This window comes from Anarrhichthys ocellatus, unplaced genomic scaffold, assembly GCF_004355925.1.
Source record: "Anarrhichthys ocellatus isolate YVR2014 unplaced genomic scaffold, GSC_Weel_1.0 scaffold1, whole genome shotgun sequence".
NCBI classification, from domain to species: Eukaryota; Metazoa; Chordata; class Actinopteri; order Perciformes; family Anarhichadidae; genus Anarrhichthys; species Anarrhichthys ocellatus.
Genome location: NW_022280031.1, coordinates 8,368,955 through 8,370,256, shown reverse-complemented (window position 1 = coordinate 8,370,256; position 1,302 = coordinate 8,368,955). Strand labels below are relative to the sequence as shown.

The 1,302-nt window shown below is 45.9% G+C and overlaps 1 protein-coding gene across 1 annotated transcript in view; it reads left to right on the top strand.

The window, feature by feature from the left end:
* Positions 1–35: 35 nt before the first annotated feature.
* Positions 36–1,302, top strand: part of LOC116385967 (nuclear receptor subfamily 1 group D member 1-like) — a 10,004-nt gene continuing 8,737 nt past the window's right edge. The window contains exon 1 of the mRNA XM_031851836.1: positions 36–635. Within this exon, the coding sequence (XP_031707696.1) occupies positions 617–635 (19 nt within the window). The 5' untranslated portion in view covers positions 36–616. The remainder of the gene's footprint in view (positions 636–1,302) is intronic.

Genomic DNA, 1,302 nt, shown 5'->3' with positions numbered 1-1,302 from the left:
GAGAGAGAGAGAGAGAGAGAGAGAGAGAGAGAGAGAGAGAGAGAGAGCAAAGCGGTTGACGGGACTACAAAAAGAGAACAGGAAAAAAATGGTCACATTTCTCAGGCACCTGAAAACGTGCTGGTTATTTTAGGACTCGTGTTGCTTATTGATGAGTGGGGGAGTGTTTAAACTACTTCCACTCCGGTCATGTTTTGATTGTGACTGTACATGGCAAGCAGCTGAAAGCGTCAGGACCTCTGTAATTTAGAGAAGCCCTTCACAGTGGTATCTCACCACAACCTGGCAGCATAGGTGTGCAGACGGAGAAGCCGAGCTGTCCTTTGCTGTCTCTTCACCTCGGGACATTATTTTGGAGCAGTTCTGCTCTAATTTCCCTTTTTGAATATTTATTTCTCTTGTTCTTCGCTGACCGGGTTTTTTCTGAACAACCCCTTCGCCCCGCGCACACTGCTGTTGGTCTGAGTTTTTTGGATACACTCTGGCAGTCCTTTGACTCTTTCGCCTATAATATCAACGAACCTCATCCTTAGCGACCACAGGCAGCCGGTCCAGCACCAGACGCCCACAATTAAGCAGCACGGAACCACTGAGCGACATCCACCTACTCAGAAACATGGAGCACAGTCCTGGTGGTAAGTACGCTTTATAATGTAAATGTGTGTATTTTGACTGAATCAAATAGAAACATTTTTTTTTTCCTCCATGTGCCAAACAGCAGTCATAGAAAAAATAGGAAATGGTGCAATTGGATCAGATGCCAATGCACTTCTACATCAAATATTATTCTTGTGTAGTACATGCATTGGTTCATTCTAAGGATGATTTATCAGCACCATCTAGTTATGTATCGATAGATTCATAGCGTAGCAATGCGATTGTGTCCGTTGTGTTTTATCCTGTTCCACTGCCTGTCTTTTAATAAAACACGGTCTAATGCATTTAATTATTTTATGCACTTGTGTAATTTCTAATTTATGCAGAGCTGAAGCTGCGGTGTACACAATGTACAGCTGTTAATAAACCCGCTGTTACAGTCAGTGATTGTATATATTTCGGGGTGAATGGGTGTTTTTTTTTTTTTTTTACGGTAATTCAGCGGTGTAACATATGGCGCGTTGCCAAGTGCTTCTGGGCTGCAGACGGTTGAGAGTTTGGAGTGAGTGAGAAGCGCACGGAGAGGGAAGTCCTCTCTCGCCAATCTCTGCGGCGGACTTCCGATTCTCTGCATGTAAACAAACTCACGTGAGGCGCGACCCAAAACGCCCCCCCCCCCCCCCCCCCCCCCCCCCCCCCCCCCCC